Source organism: Hydra vulgaris, chromosome 13, assembly GCF_038396675.1.
Source record: "Hydra vulgaris chromosome 13, alternate assembly HydraT2T_AEP".
NCBI classification, from domain to species: domain Eukaryota; kingdom Metazoa; phylum Cnidaria; class Hydrozoa; order Anthoathecata; family Hydridae; genus Hydra; species Hydra vulgaris.
Window position 1 is genome coordinate 31,683,483 of NC_088932.1, and position 21,655 is coordinate 31,705,137.

The window sequence follows — 21,655 nt, forward strand, 5'->3', positions numbered from 1 at the left end:
CCAAGGCAATGACACTATGGAGGAGCACTACCAGAGATAATGGGACCCCGGAATGATGGGCAAATACTATTGGATGCTCAAGAGGGAATGTAAAACCCCGCACAGAGAACACTTTTAATGAGATGTTTAGTTCTATACCAGCAAACACAAAATATGAAGCAATCAATGGACATCGGATGAACTGCATTTATTGAATGAACAGTTTTGTAATCTGAATTGGTCACTGTATTAAAATTATAAAATGGATAGTCTGTTAGAATAAAAATGTATAAAAGCATTTTTTTATCTTTCAGTTTTAAAAATTTCAACTTTGTTTCTGTTATATATTTTTTATCAACTTTGGTTAAATAAAACAAGCTAGAATTGTTTTATCAGTTTAATTTGCTCGTCATAATTTCGATGGATTTCGAACGTTTCTTTTGTCTAAAAGTTATTTTTCGTTGTATCTACTAAACTTTTCAATAATTATAGTTATACGTCAGTTAAAAATGATTTTTTATCTTATTTATAGCTAATAAATTTCTCTAATAAGAATAGAAACTATATTAACTCTAATAAAGAAAAGCACATGATTATATCCTGATTTTGTTAAAAACAAAAAATCACAGCATAAAAAATTAAAATTTGGCAAAATGATAGCGATTTTTTTAATACATTATAATAATAAAAAATAAATAAATAAAACGCATATATTTAATGTAATCATGCCCGAGGTAAATTAGAAAATCAAATAAATTCCAATATAAAATAAAAACTTTAAGAAGAATATTACAAAATTACTAATTGATTTCACACAAAAAGATATAAATAAAATGTTTTTTTCTATAGATATACAACAAAATTACAACATTAAACATGTTTAAAAATGTAAAACGATAGAAAACTGACGTAAAGCACGACGTAAAACTATAGAAAACTGACGTAAAACACAACGTGAACGTTAGAAAACTGACATAAAACATAACGTAAATCGTTAGAATACAGAAAACGATTACAACAAAATTACAGCAAAAAACTTCTTATAAAAACATAAAAACGTTATAAAACTGACCATATATTGTAACAAGCGGGACAAAAAACGTATAAAAATAAATAGTAGCAAAAAATGAACAAATCGAAACATAAAAAAAAAAAAAAAAATGATTCTACACAGGACATTTATTTATATTTAAAAATTTCTTTTAAGTTTCTCTTCAGGGTTAACAAAAGTTTTGCAATAGTATAAAAACAAAGACTAATTAACCTTCTCTACATAATTACTTGGGAACAACCCCTCCTTCCCACGAAGACGTCCAGTCCACCATCCTGAAGGGTCTATATTAAAAAAAAAAAACTTATAGCTAAAATATATCATTTAAATCGTATGTCTTATTAATTATATATAATTTAATAAATTTAGCGTTATATTTGTATATAATTGCTAAACTATTTCAACAAATTAATACTCTTTTTAAATCTTTCTTTTAATTTATTACCTTCTTTAATTATTTCAATCATATCTCCTTCTACAAATTTTAACTCGTCTGCTTCTTGAGGGTCGTAAGTATACAATGTTTTTGCCATGGGTAAACGAGGCTTTGGTGCAGGTACAGGTTTTGGAGGTTGACTGGTAGGAGGTGATGGTGCTACACGTTTAACAGTACTACCTCTTTGTTTACTATTAGATAAAAAAATTAAAAAACAACTATTTTAGAACATTAAAAATGTTAAATTTTTTACAATAGTAATATGATAAACAGTCAACAACAAATAAACAGCAAACAAACCATACCCACTCTGTCCCGGATCAGGAGGTTTCATGAACTCTTCTTTTTCATTAACTTTGGAGGATTGTCTTGCCATTCGCTGTGCACCTGACTTAGGCAGACTTGGGTGACGACCACTAGCAGATGATACTTTACTTAAAGATTCACGCCTAGAAGTTGATTTGGTGTTGCTCTGTTGTTGCGACCGGTGTTTAGAGACTGACGTTTTCTTATTAGACTGTGTAGATTTTCCATAATTACGACTAGGTTCTAATTAATAACATGAAAAATACAAAGAAGAAATTCATACTATAAATTATAAATAAATATAAGTTATGAATACAGTAATAAATAATTACACAACACTGAAAACCGTTAAATTTAAAGCATGTCACATTCAATACAAACATTGAAGTAAACAAAATAACACCTTAGACTCAAAGTAAAATAAATCATATTTGTTAAAAGACATTTTTAGTAATACATTTTACTTTTATACACTTTTTTAATAATGATATCGTTAAATGGTTGCCGTTATGTCGATGAAGTTTAATATTATTTTGTAATTATTTTATTTTACGTTAACTTTATTTAAAACCCTTTAGAAAGAAACTTTCCAAAGATATGTATAAGAATTTACGATTTGTGGAAGATTGAAAAAAAGACTAATTAAAAAACTAGACTGAAAATTTAATAAAAATATTCTTCTTTTTTTTTTAACTTTAATTCACCTCTACAGTTAAGGAGATTGAGTTTTTATATTAATATTGAGTTTTTATATTAACACAGATTGAGTTCTTATATTAAAAAACCATGCGCATGCTGTGCATGCTTTATTGGACGATTATTGAAGCCAAGTTACGTAGGAAGATTAGGGAAGCAAAATCATGTAGTAAATTTTAGTAAAGTGGGAAAAAACCACCAGAGTATATATATATCAACTTGTGTATATACATCACCTTGTGTAAAACTCCACATCTTTGTAGCTCATTCCAATCTTATTTTATTCAAGATTGGATAAGTTTTACTTAATCTTTAATGTGACTGAATAGAAAAAAATATCTTTTATTCAAATTATTAGCACGACATTTAAAACACACTTAAAATGCTAAATAGATGCATTATAGAAATACAAACAGAGGCACACACCATAGTTAAAATTGCACAAAAGAATTTAAATTATAATCGAAACCGTTACTTCCATATTTTATCAGCAAGACAATTCTCCAGAAAACAGACGTCTGTTTATTACTGCTAGAAACCATTTTAAAAAGGTTTTGTCTAACGCCAAAGCCCGCTATTCACAGGTCATGAAATCTCGTATCTCATCTCAAAAATTAGGCCCTCGAGACTTCTGGAGAATCTTTAATAGTATTAATAATAAGGGCAAATCTTTAATTCCACCTCTCTTGTATGATTCAGACTTTGTCACCTCACCTCACCAAGGACAAAGCTAAATTGTTTGCGAAAAACTTTTCATCAATATCATCTCTTGATTACACTAGTTGCGTTCTACCTGATATTGCCAACAAACAGGTTGATCCATTGCTTGACTTTCATATCACTCCAGCTTCTGTATCTAAAGTGATTTCCTGCCTAGACTCTTCTACAACTTGTGGCCCGGACAACATACCTGTTATTGTCTTGCAGAAGTGTTCTCCGGAGCTGTCGTCTATACTCTCAAAACTATTCAACAAGTGCTTATCAAAGTCTTGTTTTCCAGCCTGCTGGAAAGCGGCATCTGTTATCCCTATCTTCAAAAATTCTGGAGAGCGATCTGATTCGTCTAACTACCGTCCCATTAGTCTTCTTCCTTTTTAAATCTTTAATTAACAAACACTTAATCTCTCATCTTGAATCTAATAACTTACTTCCTGACCATCAATATGGATTTCGATCTTCTTGTTCTACAGCTGATTTGCTAACAGTAATAACTTATAGGTTTTACCGTGCATTAAATAAAGGTGGAGAGGTTAAGGCCATCACTCTTGACATTTTAAAAACTTTTGATAAAGTTTGGCATGCTGGTCTTCTTCATAAGCTTTTTTCTTATGGTGTATCCGGCAACATCTTTAAGATCATTGAATCCTTCCTTTCCAATCGTAGTATCAAAGTTGTCCTCGATGGACAACACTCTTCTTATTCTGTAACATCAGGGGTTCCTCAAGGTTCAATCCTTGGCCCTATACTCTTTTTAATTTACATTAACGATCTCCCAGATATTCTCACATCTAAGGTGGCATTGTTTGTTGATGATACTACCATTTATTCTTGTCATGATAAGAAACCAACACCCTCTGATTGCTTGGAGGGGGCATTTGAGCTTGAAAAGGAACTCACCTCTGCTACAACATGGGCCCCACAGTGGCTGGTGAACTTCAATACAGATAAAACTCAATTCTTTTCAGCCAATAGTTATTGCAATGATTTAGATCATCCTATTTTTATGAAAGGTGATGTACTCAATGAGTCATCTACTCTTCATCTTCTAGGATTAACTCTTACTTCCAATCTTTCTTGGAAACCATATATCAAATCAGTTTCAAAATTTGCATCTGCTAAGGTTGCAACTCTTTATTGAGCTCGACACTTTTTTATTTCGGATTCTATTCTCTAACTCTATAAATCTCAAATCCGGCCTTGTATGGAATACTGTTGCCATATCTGGGGTGAATCTTTTAACAATATCCTTTATCTTTTAGACAAGGTGAAAAAACGCATTGTAAACATAGTTGAACCTGCTCTTGCAGCCAACCTCCAACCATTATCACATCGTCGTAATGTTGCTTCTCTTTCTCTTTTCTAAAATACTATAATAGGCACTGCTCTAAAGAGCTAGCATCTCTTGTGCCATCTACTAAAATTCATTCTCGTGTTACTCGTCATTCAATCAAGTCTCATTCTTTTTCTGTGACTGTTTCTAAGTGCTCCATTAAACGCTTATTCGTCTAGTTTTTTTCCTCGAACATCATTTCTTTGGAATTTGTTTCCTTCATCTTGCTTTCCTGATTCATATAATTTGCAATCCTTTAAGTCATCCGTCAATCGTTATTTGTTGTCAATTGTTGCCCAACTTAAAAAGCACTCTGTGCTTTTTAAGTTGGGCAACAATTCAAGATTACAATTAAGATTTTTAACAATAATTTACAAGAAAAGAAAAGGATTAGGATGATTAAAGATTAAGCAAAGATTGATGCAAACTATTCCCAGTTTTATGATTTTCAACCAGCTTTTCAAATTGTCTTATGTAAAGTCACTTTTAATAAATCAAAAAAAAAACTCTTTTAGTCACAGTAAGATCCTTTATTTTATTTATATTTTTTTGACAAATAAAATTTCTGAGTACAGTTTTTTATTTTATAATTACTTATTTTGTGTGTTTGATCCTATTACACAAGAGAGATTATATATTTGTGAAGCAAACAACAACAAATTTAGCTTTTCAAATACTGCATACTTTTTAATTGATTTATCTTAATTATTGCAGATAAGCTAACGATGATAAGAATGTGTGAACTTCCTGATTAAATGCTCTTCCACAGTCTTTTGTGATAAAAACATAAGGCCTTGATTCTTCTTGGAGCACCTTGATAATAATTAAAAAAAACAAAATGCAGTATTTACCCCCTAAATTATTTTCCAATGCTTTTGAAACAAAAAGAAAAGCCTGGAAGAGAAGTAGAACCAGTTTTTATTCTCCAGGTTAATGTCTAAATGGCATTCATTTTATTCTAAGATTACTGTTTGGAGTGCCAATCGTATAGTAAGAGCATTTTGATCAATTTACAGACTGTTACTTTTGCTTGACTGTCACTAAAGGCTTGATTAACATGAAAAAGCACAGAACTGAATATCCAAATGTATTGTTAGCTACTTCCTGTCCCAAAATTCTAGAATCATTACCTCAACCTAATTCAGACAGTGAACCTTCTAGCTCTAATGAGGAAGAGTTCCAACTTGTCTTCACTAACAACCAAGTCCCTCCATCTTACAGTTTAACCTAAACAACCAGGTACAAGACCTTACCTTAACAAAAGGTTAAAGTAAACTGCTTGCATCTCAATTAAACGAATGGAATGTGTAAGCTGCAGATACAAATATTCCCATGGCAAGCAAACAATCAAGCTGTGAAATCTTTTTATGACAATACTTTTATAATGAGAAAGAACTTTGCTATTGTAATCACATCAACAGTTTAATTGATGCTTTTGGTTTTTTAGTATAAGGCTAAAAACTGGAGACTTTTTATTGATTTATCTGTCAATTGTCCTGAATCCGTTTTGCCAATAGAAATTTATTTCCATCTTTACCTTGTCTAGTAAATAAAATTTCTTTTATTAATGCTGAATACTCTGCATTAATAAAAGAAATCTTTGCAGAAATCTTGAACAAATTCTACATTTTATTAATTACACCAGCTATTCATGTGATAAATAGATGCTGATCTAAAAGTAGTTGCTTTGCATATAGGATTTCAGTGTAGATACACAAAGCACTGTTGTTTTTTATGTCTCTGGAAAAGTTAAGCACGTTCAAAATGTTAACAACCTCTTAGCCTGGTATAAACAATACTTATAACCTCCTTTTGATCAACAGAGACAAAATCATTGTGCTGCCATTGCATATCAAGCTAGGCCTGCTCAAATGGTTGAACCACAAATTTTAACTCTTTAAGCATATCACCCAAAAGTTTCCCAAGTTGAGTACAAACAAGATAAAATATTCCATGCATAACCTCAAATATGTTAGCTTTTATATCTGATGATTCTACCATGGTCACTCATGCTTTATTTTTCCACTACTACCTTTTCTTCATGACAATTTGAGGGAAGTTAAAAAAACCAGATATACAAATGGAAAAGCACAGCTAAACATTTCTAAACTTTCTACACCATTGTATTTGACAATGGTGTAGAATCTTATTGTCACGTTAACAGTAACAATTTCATTCTGTAATTTATGTTTCATGTTAAAATAGTAAACTGGCTTAATTAAAGTTTTACAAAAAGAAAATGCCAGGTGAATGAATGTCATATAATAGCTAAAGCCTCCAATACCGAAATCATTTTTCAATACTGGTATTTCAGTATTGAATAATTTCAATACCAATAAAAACACCGGTATTGAATTTGTTTTCTCTTAAACATGGGTTCTATGTTACAGCAAGTGATGTAATGCTATATTTTAAATCAGTGCTGGGCAATGATATATTACATAAACTATATAATATATTATAAATGATATATTCAGACGTGGACAGGAAAGGCGTACAATCGCACTCTATTCCTGACCACGCATTTATTTCTTTTTTGCGACAACTTAACCACGGCACTTTAGATTTTTGAAAACGTTTCAAAAACTTGCAAAATAAAAGGCCGGGTGAATAAAAAAAAGCAATTGCTTTTACTCAGTAATTGGTCAGTTTTACGTGAATAAAAACTTTAGGAGTTTTTCACTAATTTTATTCCCGTAAAGTTGAGCAATTTACTCAGTAATTGCTAAGCTTTGCTTGAATAAAAACCAAAATTGTTAAAATTTTTATTCGCGTAAAGCTGACCAACTACTGAGTAAAAGCAATTGCTTTTTTTTATTCACCCGACCTAGAGTCTAAGGTAATAAAGCAAGAAATCGCTTTTAACAATTGTATACTATAAAAATTTTTTTTATTTAAATTACTAAAAGATACTATATAGTTAACAAGTGCATTTTTTACGATGTAAATGTTTTTAAAACAACTTGTATGGTTAATTTTATAAACAACAACGAAAATGATTGTTTTAATAAACTTTTTGATGAAACCATAAATTGAATAGTCGAAAACATTGAAAAGTTATTTTTTTGTTGTTGTTATGCATTGTTTAAAAACATTTCATTAGAGAGTAAACTTTCTTTTTTGAAATGTTTTTACAAATAAATTATCAAAGAATATCAAATGAAACTTTTATTTATTTCAAAAGTATTTTTGTTTCAACGATGAATGTAGTTTTTCTAAACCAATTTGTATTCTTAATTTTATAAACAACGACGACAACAAATTTTTTTAAAAACAATTTGTAATCTTAATTTATGAACAACAATGACTATCAATGTGTTTCAATAAACTTTTTATAAAGAATGCATTAAGTTAATATCATCAAAAACATTCTAAAGTCTTTTTTTTTTGTTGCTGTTTTGTAAACTTTCTACTTAAATATTTTTTTACTACCCTAAGCACTTCTTATAAAATTTACAAATTTTAACCATTGTTATTAATAAAAAGAATTATACATTAATTAACAAAGAATATTATTAAAAAATTATATTTTATTTAAAGTTTGTGTATTTTGTTACTATGTTTGAATGCAATTAAATATCATCTTTGATAAGTCTTAATTGTGTAAATTAAAATATTTAAAATTTTATCGCTTTACAATTTGTTTAGTTTAGGCCTATAATTTGTATTAAAGTTTGCTTTTAATTAACAGATGTAAAAAACATTAGAAAATATTAAAGTTTTAAAGTTTGTCAACCTTAACGTAAATATAAACATAATTAAAAATAACTTTCTAATAGAGTTTTAGTTTTTTTCGGGTTAGATTAGTTGAGTAATTTTATTTTTTTAAATTTCTTTTTAAGATTTCTTTCATTTTTATAGTTGAGCTTGTTTATAATTTTCTTCCTTTTGTCGGGTTTTTTCAGCGCGTTATCAAAAAACTTAAAACCCGTGGTCAATCTTTCAAAAAAAATAATAGCAAGCGTGGTCAGGGATAGAGAGCGATCGCACGTCTTTCCTGTCCACATCTGGATATATTATATATTTATATAATATATCATTGGTGCTGGTTATTTAACAAAAAAATCATACAAACTCGCATATATTTTGTCTATTATTTTCATAATAATAAAACTGGCCATTTCTAATTTACTCTTATTTGATTCTAATTTATATAAATATTTTGTTTATAATGATTGGTATTAATTAGAATAAATTAAATTTGAAGCGGAATCTTGCACGGAATAAAAAAAAGTAAATTTTAATTACTAGACAAATAAACTTTAATTCCTCAAAATATAAGTTCCAGCAGTATACTTTTTTTAAAATAACACTTTAAATTTTAGTTAAAATTTCCAGAAAGTTACAGGATTGCATTTTGTATCATTGAGTCACAGCAATCGTTTAAATGCAGGTCATGTATGGTCAAGCACGAAAGTTGAAAATTTCATAATAGTAAGAAAATTGTAATAGTATGCATATAATGCCATGGTATAAAATCATTACTTTGCTTTTAAAACTTTTATGTTTTTAAAAGCTTTTTAAAGTTTTTACAATCAATTTTCAGCTTTTTAAACTTTTAATTAAAAAATTAAAAACTTTAATTTTTTTCAATTTTAATTTTTTTTAATTTTAAAGTTTTAATATTTCAAAAATAAAAACATTTTGTACAGTTTAATCAGCCAAAGTAACATATAAACAAATTAAAAAAATCGAGTCAACCATGTATCGAGAAATTTTTTTTCTTGATACACTGAAATTCTATATCAAAAGGAATCAAAAAAAATTTATGTTATCTTTCAAAATAACATAAAAATCGTGTACAATTCATTCCTAAGGTTGAAATTTCCAAATAAGATTTTTGCGCTTTTAAACTTTTTACTTTATAAACTTTTAGAGTACTAAAATATGTTTTCTTTTTATATATATTAAAACTTTTCAGTTTTCAAAAAATCTTTATCTAGACACATTTGATTATGTCTATTTTTTGTTCATTGTTTATCAACACTTGAATATTTTTTTTAACAAATTCAAATTAAATTGAAAATTGTTGTTAAAAGCGCCTAATTATTAATAACCATCCTTTACCTAGTGTATCAAGTTTTCATTCAGATTCTCTCTTACTTGGTGATCAATATAATATAATTTGTATTTATATTATTAATGTATTAAAGAGTTTTGTATCAATGACAATTCTATGCCATTTCCAAATTTACTTTTAATAATAATATTTTGTATTACCTATATTAGAGTTAATAATTCAATTATAAAATTATTTGTTATTAACTGTTGTTTAACTTTATTTCAATTGTTAATTTTAAGTTTTTTTTCTCTTAAATTTTCACCATTTTAAATTTTCATTTGATGAAAATCTTTTTAAATCTATAATTTACTCTCATAAGAATTTAAAACAATGTAATTAATAAAAAGAGCAAGAAAAATGATGATACCTTACATGTGACTGCAAATAAAGATCAAACATTAGATTAAAATGATGATTTGTTTCAATTATAACTTTTAATTAACTTTTTATTATAAACTACTTGTCATAAAAAATAGAACGCTTTATAATATAAAGCTTTAAAAATGATAATTACCAATATAAAAATTAATTCAATTTATTTTGTGTGTGTTAAAAAATTATGTAAAAGTAAACAATCCTAACTTGTTTCAGGGGGCAATCCTGGTCCTATTGTAATATTTAATATTTTTCCACTTGGTTTTAGAACAGGAATATCACCATTTCCCTTAATGAACTGAAGTGTCCTTGTTCCGCCCCGTTGTAATTTTTCTAGACGATCCATCTTCACAGAAACAGTTATTCTAAATTTTTTTAAATATTATTAAAAGTTATTATCATCAAAAAACTGTAATAACTAATAAACATTCTTGTATTACTCTGCTGTGATAAAAAAGAACAGAGTATCTGCAAAACATTCATTTTGCGCAACTTGCAATATAGTAAACATTCTTATAAGCATTTCTGCAGATACTGTGAAATTAAAACATCTAAAACAGATACTTAGAGATCACATACGGTGTTCTTACTCAGGTCAAAAAAATAATAATGAATAGTATTGTTGTTACCGTGTTCTTTCTTATCAATTAACAATAATCTGTTAAAAAATTCTGTATCAATAGTAATTCTAGGAAGATTGTATGTGCTGAATTAAATTTATGTTATTTTTAAAGTCATCTTTATTTACTTTTATTATTAAAATTTTGTTGAAATATTAGAATTTCAATGGAAATATTTTTATAGAAGTAATAAATTTTGAAAACACTTTTTAAAATTAATAATATCATAATACAAAATTGTAAAAAGAAAGTAAAACTACTTGTTATTGACTTCAACTTTAAGTTTTTTAGAGGTTTCATCTTCATAGTGAGCAGCAAGAAGAGTGAGAAACTCTGTTTTGAAAACAGATTCAAAAATGCTGTCATAGTCATTTTGAATATGCATAATTATAAAATCATCTTGCAGAGCACTGAAAAATAAATAACACCTGTTTCATTAATATAAATAAATCATTGTAAAAAGCAATGACTGAACTTACTTACTTGCCTAGAGATCTAGAGGGGCTCTAGATCTCACTATGAAATTGTTAAACCTTAATACTTTTATAAAAATATTAGTGATGTAAAAATAATAATTATTAACCAGAGTTTGTGGTAGTTTCACATCAATTAAGTTGTGTTTTTGTGGTTTTGTGATTAATTGATTGATTTTTTCTTTAAGTGATTTTACTTTTATCAACTTAAATTGAAAACAACATAAGAGCCATTTTGTACCGGTTGCAGCAAAACTATGTAATTTCAATCATGCAGCAGGGAAGGGAGGAGAATAAAAAACTTTTACAGATAAGAGAAAGGTGAGGTGGGAGTGGGGGTGGTCGTATTAATTGCAAAAGCATATGTTATATACTACATTTTGTAACTATTTTCACTATAAAATAACATTTATGAGATTATTCATGTTTACCAATTTAAAAACAACATTTTAGAACACTAATTGATTAAATAATCAAGCATTTTTGTCAATACCAATTTTTAAGTTCTGTTTTACAAGTTGATTTATAAATAGTATAAATCTGAAATCCTGATATGAAATAAAGATATATTATATATATAAACTAAATCACAAAAATATCAGCACAATCATAAGTAGAAAAACAAGCACAAGAAACAATCAGAAGCGCAAGAATAGATTTTAATATGTTTATTAGATTTCAGCTCACTTTTTAAATCTTTGGCAAATATGCTTTAGATGTAATTAAAAATATCAATTATAGTTTATTCAAAACATTTTTTAATAAAAAATGTGAGAAAAATAAAACTTAGTTTAATAAAACTTTTACAGACTTTTTTTTTAATTACTAAATTTTATATTTAAATCTATATTCCAGATTAATTTTAAAAGAAAAATATTTAGTAGAAAATTAGAATAGTTTATCTTGATTTTAATTGATTTTTCACTTTTTTAATGTATGAAAAAAGTGCAAAAGTGTTAATGATAAACTGTTGCAAAAGTGTTAATGATAAACATTTTCTAAAAGCATTGTTGTCAGAAATTTTTGAGTAACCTTTTTTAAAATACATTAAAAAACATAGAAAACTTTAAAAAAAAAACTTAGTAAAAGTTCATAAAGCGATCACAAATTATACACACACACACAAGGCTGGCGCAAAGGAGGGGAGGGGATTGTGACACCCCTCCTCCCCCCCCTCCCTCATCAATGAATATTTTGTTCATTTAATTGGCAAATTTGACACTTTAAACAAGTCAGTCAGAACATTTAGAAAGTATGTTGGCAAATTTCAAAAAATGAGGGTTTTTTTAAGTCGACAAAAATTGTAATGGCACCCCCCACGTGACACCTACTCGCACTGGGCCTGTATATATATAATATATCCTTATATCCTAGTCGAAAGAGACTTTTACGATTAAAAAAAAGTCTCTTTCAATACTATGTTTTAACATTTAAGCGACACCAACATTTAAGTGACATTTTAATGTCATTCAAAATTTAATGACATTTTAATGTCATTCAAAAGTTAAAACAATTAAAATAATGTGAAAGTATATTAAGATTTTATTTATATCTTGTTTATTTGATGAAAAATTTACTATGAACTTGTTAAATTTTAACACTTTTATAAAAATACTAGTGATGTAAAAATAATAATTACTAATCAGAGTTTGTGGTAGATAGCCAAAATGTCTAGTGATAAAGATGACACAATATCTTTCCGTTATACTAAAATTATTTGACATCATATTTAATATTACCCTTTGTTCATTGTAATATTATTAAAAATATTTTACCTTAGTGATATACTAATTATATCTTTCATGAAGAGCTTTCGCTTTATAACTTCAATCACTTTACCCTTTTCAGGACCTTTCTTAATCTACAAATAAAAATAAAATATCTTTGAAAAATATCAAATTTTTTTAAAAATATTTTTTCACATAATAATAAGATTTATTTTTCAATTTTTTCAATAATTTTTTCAATTCATGAGAACAGTATGAGCTAAAAAAATTAAAAAAAATTTTTGAAGTTTTATTTCGAACAACTTTTAGCTCTAAAAGATAAAATACAAATTTTTTTTTTTTACAAAATTAAGTTTGAACAACAGTTTATTATTCTGAAAAAAATGTAAAAAACTACATTATTCATGTGTCTGTAATGTAAAGTTGACTTAAACATAAAAAATATGCAGTTGTTTTAAACATTAGATATTTAAAACAAAACTTATTTTCTGTGATCAAAAAATCAAGCCTAACTATGTTGATATAAAAATACCTTTTCTCTACCAATAAGATAAATATGTTTAGGTGTCAATAGTAAATCTCTTTTAGCTGCCTATAAAAAAATAAAAAAATTAAATTTACTAGTTTTACATATGAATAAATTGAGAATATATATATATATATATATATATATATATATATATATATATATATATATATATATATATATATATATATATATATAAATAAATAAAACTACATTTTTTTTACGACTATCGTCAGGTAAAAATATATTTTTTTCTTGTGGAAAAAAAATTCAGTAAAAGAAAAAAATGCATTAGAAAAGTCTAATCTTTTGGTTTGTGTTTCTTAAGAAAAAATTTGTTCTCATCGCAACACTTTTTTTTTTTTTTTTTGTAACATCTTCCCCTCCAACGAGGCTGCAAGCAACCACTAATTAAAGTTGAAAGTTACTGAAAAAGAAAAGATGAAGATTGTAGAGCAAAATAACGATTGACAGATGACTTAAAAGTTTGCAAATTATATGAATCAGGAAAGCAAGATGAAGGAAACAAATTCCAAAGAAATGATGTTCGAGGAAAAAAACTAGACGAATAAACGTTTAATGGAGCACTTAGGAACAGTCACAGAAAAAGGATGAGACTTAATTGAATGACGAGTAACACGAGAATGAATTTTAGTAGATGGCACAAGAGACGCTAGCTCTTTAGAGCAGTGCCCATTAGAGTATTTGTAGAAAAGAGAAAGAGAAGCAACATTACGACGATGTGATAATGGTTGGAGGTTGGCTGCAAGAGCAGGTCCAACTATGTTTACAATGCGTTTTTGCACGTTGTCTAAAAGAGAAAGGGCATCATTAGAAGACCCGCCCCAGATATGGCAACAGTGTTCCATACAAGGCCGGATTTGAGATTTATAGACATAGAGAATAGAATCCGAAGTAAGAAAGTGACGAGCTCGATAAAGAGATGCAACCTTAGCAGATGCAAATTTTGAAACTGATTTGATATATGGTTTCCAAGAAAGATTGGAAGTAAGAGTTAATCCTAGAAGATGAAGAGTAGGCGACTCATCGAGTACATCACCGTTCATAAATATAGGAAGATCTAGATTATTGCGATAATGATTGGCTGAAAAAAATTGAGTTTTATCTGAATTAAAGTTCACCAGCCACTGTGAGCCCCATGCTGTAGCAGAAGTGAGATCCTTTTCAAGCTCAAATGCCCCCTCCAAGCAATCAGAGGGTGTTGGTTTCTTATCATGACAATAATAAATAGTAGTATCATCAGCAAACAATGCCTTCTTAGATGTGAGAATATCTGAAAGATCGTTAATGTAAATTATAAAGAGTATAGGGCCAAAGATAGAATCTTGAGGAACCCCTAAAGTTACAGAATAAGAAGAAGAGTGTTGTCCATAAGAGTGTTGTCCATCGAGGACAACTTTTATGCTACGGAAAGGAAGGATTCAATGATCTTAAAGATGTTGCCGGATACACCATAAGAAGAAAGCTTATGGAGAAGACCAGCATGCCAAACTTTATCAAAAGCTTTTGAAATGTCAAGAGCGATGGCCTTAACCTCTCCACCTTCATTTAATGCACAATAAAACCTGTCAGTTTTTACTGTTAGCAAATCAGCTGTAGAACGAGAAGCTCGAAATCCATATGGATGGTCAGAAAGTAAGTTATTAGATTCAAGATGAGAAATTAAGTGTTTGTTAATTAAAGATTCAAAAACCTTGCTTATGATAGGAAGAAGACTTATGGGATGGTAGCTAGACGAATCAGATCGCTCTCCAGAATTTTTGAAGATAGGGATGCCGCTTTCCAGCAGATCCCGCTTTCCAGCAGGCTGGAAAACATGATTTTGATAAGCACTTGTTGAATAGTTTTGAGAGTGTAGACGACAGCTCTGGAGAACACTTCTGCAAGACAATAACAGGTATGTTGTCTGGGCCACAAGCTGTAGAAGAGTCTAGGCAGGAAATCACTTTAGATACAGATGCTGGAGTGATATGAATGTCAAGCAATGGATCAACCTGTTTGTTGGCAATATCAGGTAGAACACAACTAGTGGAATCAAGTGATGATATTGATGAAAAGTTTTTAGCAAACAATTCAGCTTTGTCTTTAGGTGAGGTGACAAAGTCTGAACCATACAAGAGAGGTGAAACTATAGATTTGCCCTTATTATTGGTATTATTAAAGATTCTCCAGAAGTCACGAGAGCCTAATTTTTGAGATGAGATACGAGATTTCATGACCTGTGAATAGCGGGCTTTGGCGTTAGACAAAACCTTTTTAAAATGGTTTCTAGCAGTAATAAACAAGACATAAGTAGAGTAGAGAAGGTAGATGATTTGGGTTGTCAGAAAAACGAGTTAGAAAGTTGACTATTTGAGTTAGGGATTGAGAAAGGCAAAAGTTGTGGGCTTTAATGCCTGCAGAGTCACTGACACTAGAGCCAAGCCATTCAGAGTGGTGAGCATTCAAGTCACCGACAACAATTATATTAGCTGATGGATAAAGAGAGAGGGCGTGGTCAATATGATCAGAAATAACGTCAAAAAGAGTGCAGTCTTGAGATAAGGGAGAGCGGTATAGAACAAAGAGAAAGACAATAGAGTGAAGTGGTGCTAAATGAAAACACATGAAAGAATAATCTGTGGATTCAAACCTAGTTTCACGACAAACAGGTGAATTCTTACGAATGTAAATGCCCAGGCCAAGCATGTGACTATTAGAGTCTTGATGAATCAGAGAAAGATAACAATCAACACTAAGATCACAAGATGAGACAGCCGAACTCAAATTAGTCTCACAAAGAGCAAGTAGGTCTGGTGAACTTTGCAAGAGATAAGACTCAACAGAAGAAAAGTTACTTCGAAGGCCATGAATATTAGTGAATGATAGGTTTAGAGAACTTGGTGATGATGATGGTTTTTTGTGTTTTACAGTTTTTGGTACTTTATTCATTTTAAAATTAGATTGAAGAACTTGACTCAAAGCATAGATAGTACTCAGAACACCGTTTAATAGCCCAAGCAATTGCCTCATTACTACTAATAAACCCTAAGCCGTAACAAAGGGCTCCAAATGTGGCCTCCGCAATGCACACCAAAAGTACAAACAGGGACACCATCCTTGCGCAACATGGCACTGTTAATACTTTGATATTTTTCAGCTGTTGATGGAATCAGCCTCTCTGAGAGCTACCACAGAGTTCGGGAAACCTGACTACCAGCCGGCCTCAGAACCATAAAACTGAGTTTTAGAGCTGTACCCTCATTAGGAGATAATAGAATGAGTTGCCTAATCATAAAAACAGAGACACAAGCAAAACCCATGCATTGAGTCAAGAAGATCCAGCATTCAACATCCTAAACTGAAAACAATGTATTAAAAATACATCTGCGCCAGCCTAATAGATGAAGAAGGGGTGCGAGGCTGGTCAACAGATAGAATCTGTTTACCCCTTAAGTCTTTGCCTAGGAGGCCTTCTACAAGTCAGTAGCCGGGTGCTTTTAAAAGAAAGAAAAAGATTAAAACAAATAATAAAAAAAAGCAATAAAAATACAAATAAGGAAAAAAAGGTAATATAAATACAACTACTACTACTACTACTACTACTACTACTACTACTACTACTACTACTACTACTACTACTACTACTACTACTACTACTACTACTACTACTACTACTACTAACAACAACAACAACAGCAACAACAACAACAATAATAACAACAACTCACTTCTATAAATACATATATTAGACACAAGTTACAAACAAGTAATAACTAAAAATACATAATAACCAACAATGACATAAATAACAACAACTACAATTAAATATAATTTACCAAATATAATACTGTTACTTTTTTAAAATTTAATATCCTATTGCATATTTTTAGACTTAAATTTTTAGAGCACATTTCTTAGACTTTCAAGTTTTAAGAATGTTCTACAGCCTTTTTATGCACATTCTAAAGACTTTTCTGAAACATTGTTAAAAATCACTAGGCTTTTTTTAACTTAATTTACGCAACAATTTACTTTATCTTTTTAGAGTAGGAGCTGAACTTTTGGATCTGTTTATATTGTTTATTGACAAGACATGTTGAATGAACAGAAAAAAATCAAAAATATTTTCACCCTATGTTTTAGATTTTGCTAATTTTTATATACAGGGTTAGTCAAAAGTTTTGTCTCCCCTTAGTGGCACTTTTTTTGAAGTACATTTTATCTCTTGTCAGCGTTGTAATTTATAGATAATTATTTTCAGTATCTAACCTTGACCTTAATACTTTTGTTTACTGATGTTATTTTTAAAAATATGTTTTTGACATAAAAACTATTTAATTTAATATACGAAGATTATATTATAAAGCAGGAAGGTAAGAATATTTAATAAGGTGCTGTTATTAAATAAACGTAGTTATTTTATAATGAGCATGATTAATAGATAGTATTTTGTCTATATTATTATAAAATGAAAACACGGATTGTTAGGGTTTAGTTTAGTGTTCAAAATTTTAAAGGTGAAATTTTCATCATGCATGTCAAAAGTTTTGTCTCCCCCCACCCTAAAATTAAATTTCAATTACAAGCGAAGTATTCTGGAAAACTTATGTTTTGTATTATTATTTTAGATGGGAAAAATAGCTGGTGTCACAAATACAGCTCCTGCTTTAAGAAAAAGAATGGCGGAACTGCAGATAGCCGGCATGACGAAGACACAAATTGCCAAAGTGTTGGGGTGTCATCCACGAACGGTTCAGCGGTACTGGACAAAATCACCATCGTCAAAGTTTAACGACAAGTTTCGTTCTGGTCGTCCGAAGGCTTTGTCACCAGCGTCAAAAAAAATCATCACCGAAACTATAAAAAATAAGTGGGGTTCATCTCCAGGTGCTTGCGCAAGAAAGCTGAACATGTCGCATCGATATCGGGAAAAAAATAAAATCGTATCAGAGTCAACTGTACGAAGATTCGTTCGCGAACAACCGTGGGGTAAAACTGCTTATAAACAGCCAATAAAACCCCTACTAACTGCAAAAAATAAAGACGATCGCTTAAAGCTGTGCCAGTGGTTAGACGAAAACGGGTATCTGGACGATAACCATTTGGGGCGTATCAAGAGGAGTCACATTCTTTGGACAGATGAGTCGCCCATCGAACTTTTCCCGACTCCGAACCGACAAAATGTCCGCATTCGCACTGACGACAAAACTAAAATTATCCCGGCGCAGAAGCCAAAAAATGGACTTAAAATTATGGTTGCCGGTGGAATGTCAGGGTATGGTTTGACAAAATTAATAATTGTCCCAGAAAAAGTTACGATCAATGCTGATTATTACATAAATAATATTCTTCCAGTTTATAAAGAAGCTTGTGTAGGAAAACAAGCCGGTAATGATGCCTGTCTGTCTGTCATGATGATGCTGACTGTCGCCAACTTGTGTTTAGCCCTCAACATGTGTTATTTCAGCAAGATGGTGCTCCAGCACATTCTGCGAAGAAGACCCAGGAATTTTGTCGTAAAATTTTGCCGCCTTTATCCCAAAAGGTCGGTGGCCAGGTAACAGCCCTGACATGACCTGTATCGAACACTTGTGGGCAAAACTTAAGACAGTGTGCTGCTTGAACCACGGCCAAAAAATAGGGAAGAACTGGTACGCCGTGTTCAAAAAACTTGGAAATCGATGGATGGTGATTATCTAAAGGCTCTGGCGGAATCTCTGCCGAGTCGTGTTGCGGCTGTTCGAGCTGCAAATGGAGGACATACTAAGTACTAAGCATGAATTATATTTTTATTTTATTGGTTTATGTATTGTTGTGTTTAATAAATATGTATTTCTTGCAAATCATTACTTGTTTTTGTATTAAAGTTGAAATTGTTAGACCAGTGGGGGAGACAAAACTTTTGACTAACCCTGTATGTTAAAGGGTTCATATTAAATAGGAAAATCTGAAAGTTTAAGTAGCCAAATCTCTACAATTCTCTACAAATGCCAACAGTTCAGAGATTTTTTAGGTTTCAATTTTGCTGATTTATATTAAGTCAGCCAAGTGGAATACTGTATATGCATGATATTCTAGGTTGATATTAAATATTGCTATTTAATGACAATAAATCATGCTCAAGAACAGTAAAGAGTTGGATACTCAAACTTTCAGGTTTTCCTAATTTTCACTTTTTAACACATATATTAACAAAATCCAAAATGTAGGATGATATGTGCCTGCTGATTTGACTTGGAATGTCTTATATGATAACAAAAAAGCTAGAAATTACATTTTAAATGCATTTTAATTCTTTTAAATTAATATTATAAATATTTTTATAAGTAAAATAAAAAAATATTACACTTTTGGTTTATATGTATTAGTGTTATATAAGATAACTTAATAAGATTTAATTTTTAAATAAATATTATTCTCAATTTTTCATCTTATCAGGTAAAGAAATAAGTCAACAGTCAGTTACTTATATAATATTGATAGTTTTTTTTTTAAGAATTTCTTTTAGGTCTTCATTATTTTAAAAAAAAAGAAGGTTTTTACCATGGTTTATACAAAGCAATTTTATATTGCTGTAATAGGAATGAAGTTTTGTTTCCGCTTTCAACATTTCCGCAAGCAGTACAAGAGCATAGTTGTAGAAAGTAAGAGTAGTTGTTTAAAAAATACTGGTTTATAGAGAAATACAGTTTCAAAGGTGTTCAAAATTATTGAACAAATTTAAAAAATGAAAGAAAAAAAATTAACTTTCAAAGTAGAGACTATATATTGAATTAGGGGAATATCGTTATGTAAGTGAAACTGAGATTTTCTAGGTAGGGCTAATACTGTTATTTAGGAGCAACTGAGATTTGCAAACTAATAAAAGATTATTAAAAAAATATAGATCAATTAACCCAAGTATTACCCAATTATAAATTATAAAAAAGATCAATTAACCCAATTAACCCACTCCTCCATGCTTATATCGTGTCATTAAAGCAGATAAACAAGCTAATAAAAATACAAATTAAAGTAATTACAATAGGGTCACAAACTTATAAATTTTCCAATTATCTATTTAATCCACTCAATTTATCTCCAATCTTAACAAAACAAAACTTCATCAAGAATGTTAGATCCTGATGAATTTCAAGTCTCTTTTTTGTTTTATATACTGGTAATTTTTGCCATTCATTACAAGTTAAAAAATCAGTTAATATTTTATTAGAACAACTCTGTCTTTAACTCAAAGTTATTGTTTTCTGAAACAAAAATACCTTAAGATTTGTGCTTGTCAAAATGTTATTTTTTACATGAAAACAACATACGCACATTAGAAGTTGCTGTGCTAAATGATCCTAAGGATTTACCATTAATGGTAAATTAATTAATGTTGGAGAGGTTTTTGCAACATTATGCAGGCACAACTTTTTAATAATCATTAATGCAGGCACAATTTCTTACACCACCAATTTATTTTAAAACATTTCAAAGGTATGTTGACAATATCCATCCCTACTTTAATAATGAGACAGAATCAGAACGTTTTCTTGAGTTATCAAACAATCAACAATTGTATAAAATATACAACTTAAAAAAATGATTCACACACAATAAATTTACTAGATCTCTCAGTAGCAAATAACATATCCAGAACATACCTCTTTAATATTTATCATATGTGCAATAAAAGCCTCATTCTTGCCACAATCCAAAAAATACTTATGATGTATTAAAAGATTTTTTCCCAAGAGCTTTTGCATTATGCAGCACAGATTATATTAATTAAGAATTAAAATTTCTTGAAAAATGATAATAATAACTCATTGTCAAAAAAATGAAAAACAATCTGCATAACAATATCAAAAAACAGGAACTTAATTATATTTCTCTATCATGGGTAATCAAATCAAGTATTTAACTAAAAAAGATATTTAAAAATGCAGGATATACTCCAGTTTTCAAATCATTGACCCTAAAGTTAATAACTACAAAAACAAGCCTCAACTTCCCAATAAATCTTGGAATCTACAAAATTGGGTTCTTGCAGCAAATTTTCAAGTTGGTAAAACAAAGCCTAAAGTTTAAACATGTATTGTCCAACTTAAAAAGCATACTTTTGATCGAAAGTGGAAAAAAAATTGACTGTGGCAAAGCATTTAAGATTTTGCCATGGTGTGTAATTGTTAAAGTGTGCAATTATTGAAAATAACGAAGTTAAAGGTAATTATTTTTGGAGAAAAATAGAGAATCTTTAGAGATATCACAAGTGTTCTCTGAATAACGGTGGTTTAAATGAAGAGAACAGTAATTACGCCACAATGTTGCTTTAGAAATCTTATTTTTCTATTTAAAATGTAAGAACACCT

At 29.5% G+C, this 21,655-nt stretch overlaps 1 protein-coding gene across 1 annotated transcript in view; it reads right to left on the reverse strand.

Annotated features, from left to right (window-relative positions):
- Nucleotides 1–675: 675 nt before the first annotated feature.
- The window catches only part of LOC100211911 (unconventional myosin-Ie), a 105,684-nt gene continuing 84,704 nt past the window's right edge, over nucleotides 676–21,655 (reverse strand). Inside the window, exons 23-29 of the mRNA XM_065816593.1 lie at nucleotides 13,308–13,367; nucleotides 12,824–12,909; nucleotides 10,836–10,985; nucleotides 10,163–10,320; nucleotides 1,772–2,015; nucleotides 1,476–1,657; nucleotides 676–1,314 (exon numbers count right to left, since the gene is read on the reverse strand). Coding sequence (XP_065672665.1) covers nucleotides 1,235–1,314; nucleotides 1,476–1,657; nucleotides 1,772–2,015; nucleotides 10,163–10,320; nucleotides 10,836–10,985; nucleotides 12,824–12,909; nucleotides 13,308–13,367 — 960 coding nt within the window. The 3' untranslated portion in view covers nucleotides 676–1,234. The remainder of the gene's footprint in view (nucleotides 1,315–1,475; nucleotides 1,658–1,771; nucleotides 2,016–10,162; nucleotides 10,321–10,835; nucleotides 10,986–12,823; nucleotides 12,910–13,307; nucleotides 13,368–21,655) is intronic.